General features: G+C 32.3%; 1 protein-coding gene across 1 annotated transcript in view; it reads right to left on the bottom strand.

Annotated features, from left to right (window-relative positions):
• LOC106874398 (uncharacterized) overlaps nucleotides 1-2,500 on the bottom strand; it is a 44,178-nt gene that overhangs the window by 140 nt on the left and 41,538 nt on the right. The window contains exons 8-10 of the mRNA XM_089341481.1: nucleotides 1,781-1,940; nucleotides 1,151-1,271; nucleotides 1-53 (exon numbers count right to left, since the gene is read on the bottom strand). The exon at nucleotides 1-53 is cut by the window's left edge and continues 140 nt beyond it. Of these exons, the coding sequence (XP_089197607.1) occupies nucleotides 1-53; nucleotides 1,151-1,271; nucleotides 1,781-1,940 (334 nt within the window). The remainder of the gene's footprint in view (nucleotides 54-1,150; nucleotides 1,272-1,780; nucleotides 1,941-2,500) is intronic.

The raw sequence follows: 2,500 nt of genomic DNA, 5'->3' as shown, positions 1-2,500 counted from the left end.
GATTGTGTAGAAGTGGATTCGGTTGATACAGTTTATCGTCGGTCTTTCTTCTTCTGAAATGATGATAATAATAATAATAGCAATAATAATAATAATAATAATAATAATAATAATAATAATAATAAGATAGAGAAATTAAGGCAAATAGACCAGATATAGTTGTCAAAGATCATGAAGAAAAAAAATGCTTTCTAATTGATGTATCAATACCAGCAGATGACAACGTTTCTCTAAAAGAAATGGAAAAACTTTCAAAATACAAAGACCTGGAAATAGAGGTAACTCGAATGTGGAATCTAAAAACAGAAACAATCCCTATCATAGTAGGTGCCTTAGGTATAATAGAAAAATATTCAGACAAATACATAACAAAAACACCAGGACTTACAAATATATATAACATACAGAAAATTGCACTACTGGGCACTGCACACATCCTACGCAAAACACTTTCAATATAGTAAACATAAGAGCATCACAGCAAACCACAGCACATACCCAAGGCACAGAGAGCTGCGCTCAGTAGTGAAGTGAAAGCACGTTATAAAAATAAGACTAGTGAATAATAATAATAATAATAATAATAAACCAGACATAGTATTAGTTGAGAAAGAAAGAATGCCCAGCTGACAACAAGGTATGCGATAAGGAAGAAAGAAAAGTCGAGAGATAGTAGAGAAAGTAGAAGGGGGCGAGGGGAGGAAGAAATAGAAAAAGAAAAAAAACGAGAAGAAGTAGGAGAAGAAGAGGACGCAGAAAAGAAGAAGGGGACAGAGAAGAAAAAGAAGAAAAGGAAGAAGAGGAAGAAGACAGATAGAGAAAGAAGAAAAGAAGAGAAAGTTGAAAGAGCAAAAAAGAAAAAAAAAACTCAGAAGAAATCAAAGAGGCAGATAAACAGATAGAGGAGAGAGAGAGAGAGAGAGAGAGAGAGAGAGAGAGAGAGAGAGAGAGAGAGAGAGAGAGAGGGAGAAGGAGAGAAAGAGAGAGAGAGAGAGAGATAGAGAGAGAGAGATAGAGGGAGAAGGAGAGAGAGCGAGAGAGAGAGAGAGAGAGAAAGAGAGAGAGAGAGAGAGAGAAACTGACAGATAAGGAGAGAGAGGCAGAGAGTGACAAACTGGTAAAGATCATATAAGAGGTACCAACAACGAACCTGTTTTTGGTTTTTTGTCGACAACCTTTACTGGCCAAGAACCGATCACTCTGGCTTCATTTTCGTGAGGATTCATCCGGTGGATTTGTCTTTTAATTCTTGGAGGTGGACGGCAGTTGAACTGAAATATTAATTAGTAATAAACAAATTAATTAGTTTCAGGGGAAGTCTCTTCCTTTATCCTGTCCCCGTCTCTCTCTTTTAACAAACATACATAATATCTATCTATCTATCTATCTATCTATCTATCTATCTATCTATCTATCTATCTATCTATCTATCTATCTATCTATCTATCTATCTAGCTAGCTAGCTATCTGTCTATCTGTATGTGTGGATGTATGTATGTGTGTTTGTGTGTTTGTGTGTATGTATACAGATATGTATGTATCTCCCACTCTCTCTCTACTTATAAGGTAAGACCTATTAAAAGTACATGGGTCGATATAATCGGCCAATAGAAACCTTTGCTGACAGTGCTCCATTCAGGCCCCACACCAACAATTGAAAACAAAGTAACAAAGTAACAAACAAACAAGTAAACAAACAAATAATTAAATGCGAACAAAAATACGATAACAGTGAAGGACAGCAACAACAAGAAGAAATGCAAGTAGGACTGCTACTCACTCCGTCACAAGGTGTGGGGCAGATATCCAACAGGCATTCGAACGTGAGTGTAGCCTCTTCAGAGCCAGCCAATCGGAAAGCTTCCAGACCTCTCAGCAACGCCATGGTTCCGTTGGAGATGAACCCAACATTCTTGTCCAGCAACGACGACGTGGAACAACTGCGAATATATATATATATATATATATATATATATATATATATATATATATATATATATATATATATATATATATATATATATATATATATATATATATATATATATATATATATATATATATATATATATATATATATATATATATATAGCGGGTTAAGATTGCCTACCAGTGGAGGTTAATTTTAGTTCGGGAATAACATTATCAACAATAAATAAATCGATAAAACGAGAAAAATAAAAATAAATATACAGATTTTGTCTGGATATGGGAATTGAAAATATTTAAAAGGAATATCATAGAAGAGAGAATGTGTTATTTAAAAAAAAATTGAAATTCAAATTAGAAATAAAATTGAAAATTAAAAGTTAAAACGTTGTAGATGAGATAAAATAAGTAAACAAAGCGAAAAAAGTATTTCGCCAAAAATAAATAAAACAAATAAAAGAAAAAAAGAAAGAAGAGATAATAATAATAATAATAATAATAATAATAATAATAATAATAATAATAATAATATTAATAATAATAACAATAATAATAATCCTTTCTACAATAG

The sequence above is a fragment of the Octopus bimaculoides genome, chromosome 24 (assembly GCF_046866305.1).
Source record: "Octopus bimaculoides isolate indiv1 chromosome 24, ASM4686630v1, whole genome shotgun sequence".
Lineage (NCBI taxonomy): Eukaryota > Metazoa > Mollusca > Cephalopoda > Octopoda > Octopodidae > Octopus > Octopus bimaculoides.
Note: the sequence above shows the minus strand (reverse complement) of the source record. Positions and strands in the feature narration are given on the sequence as shown.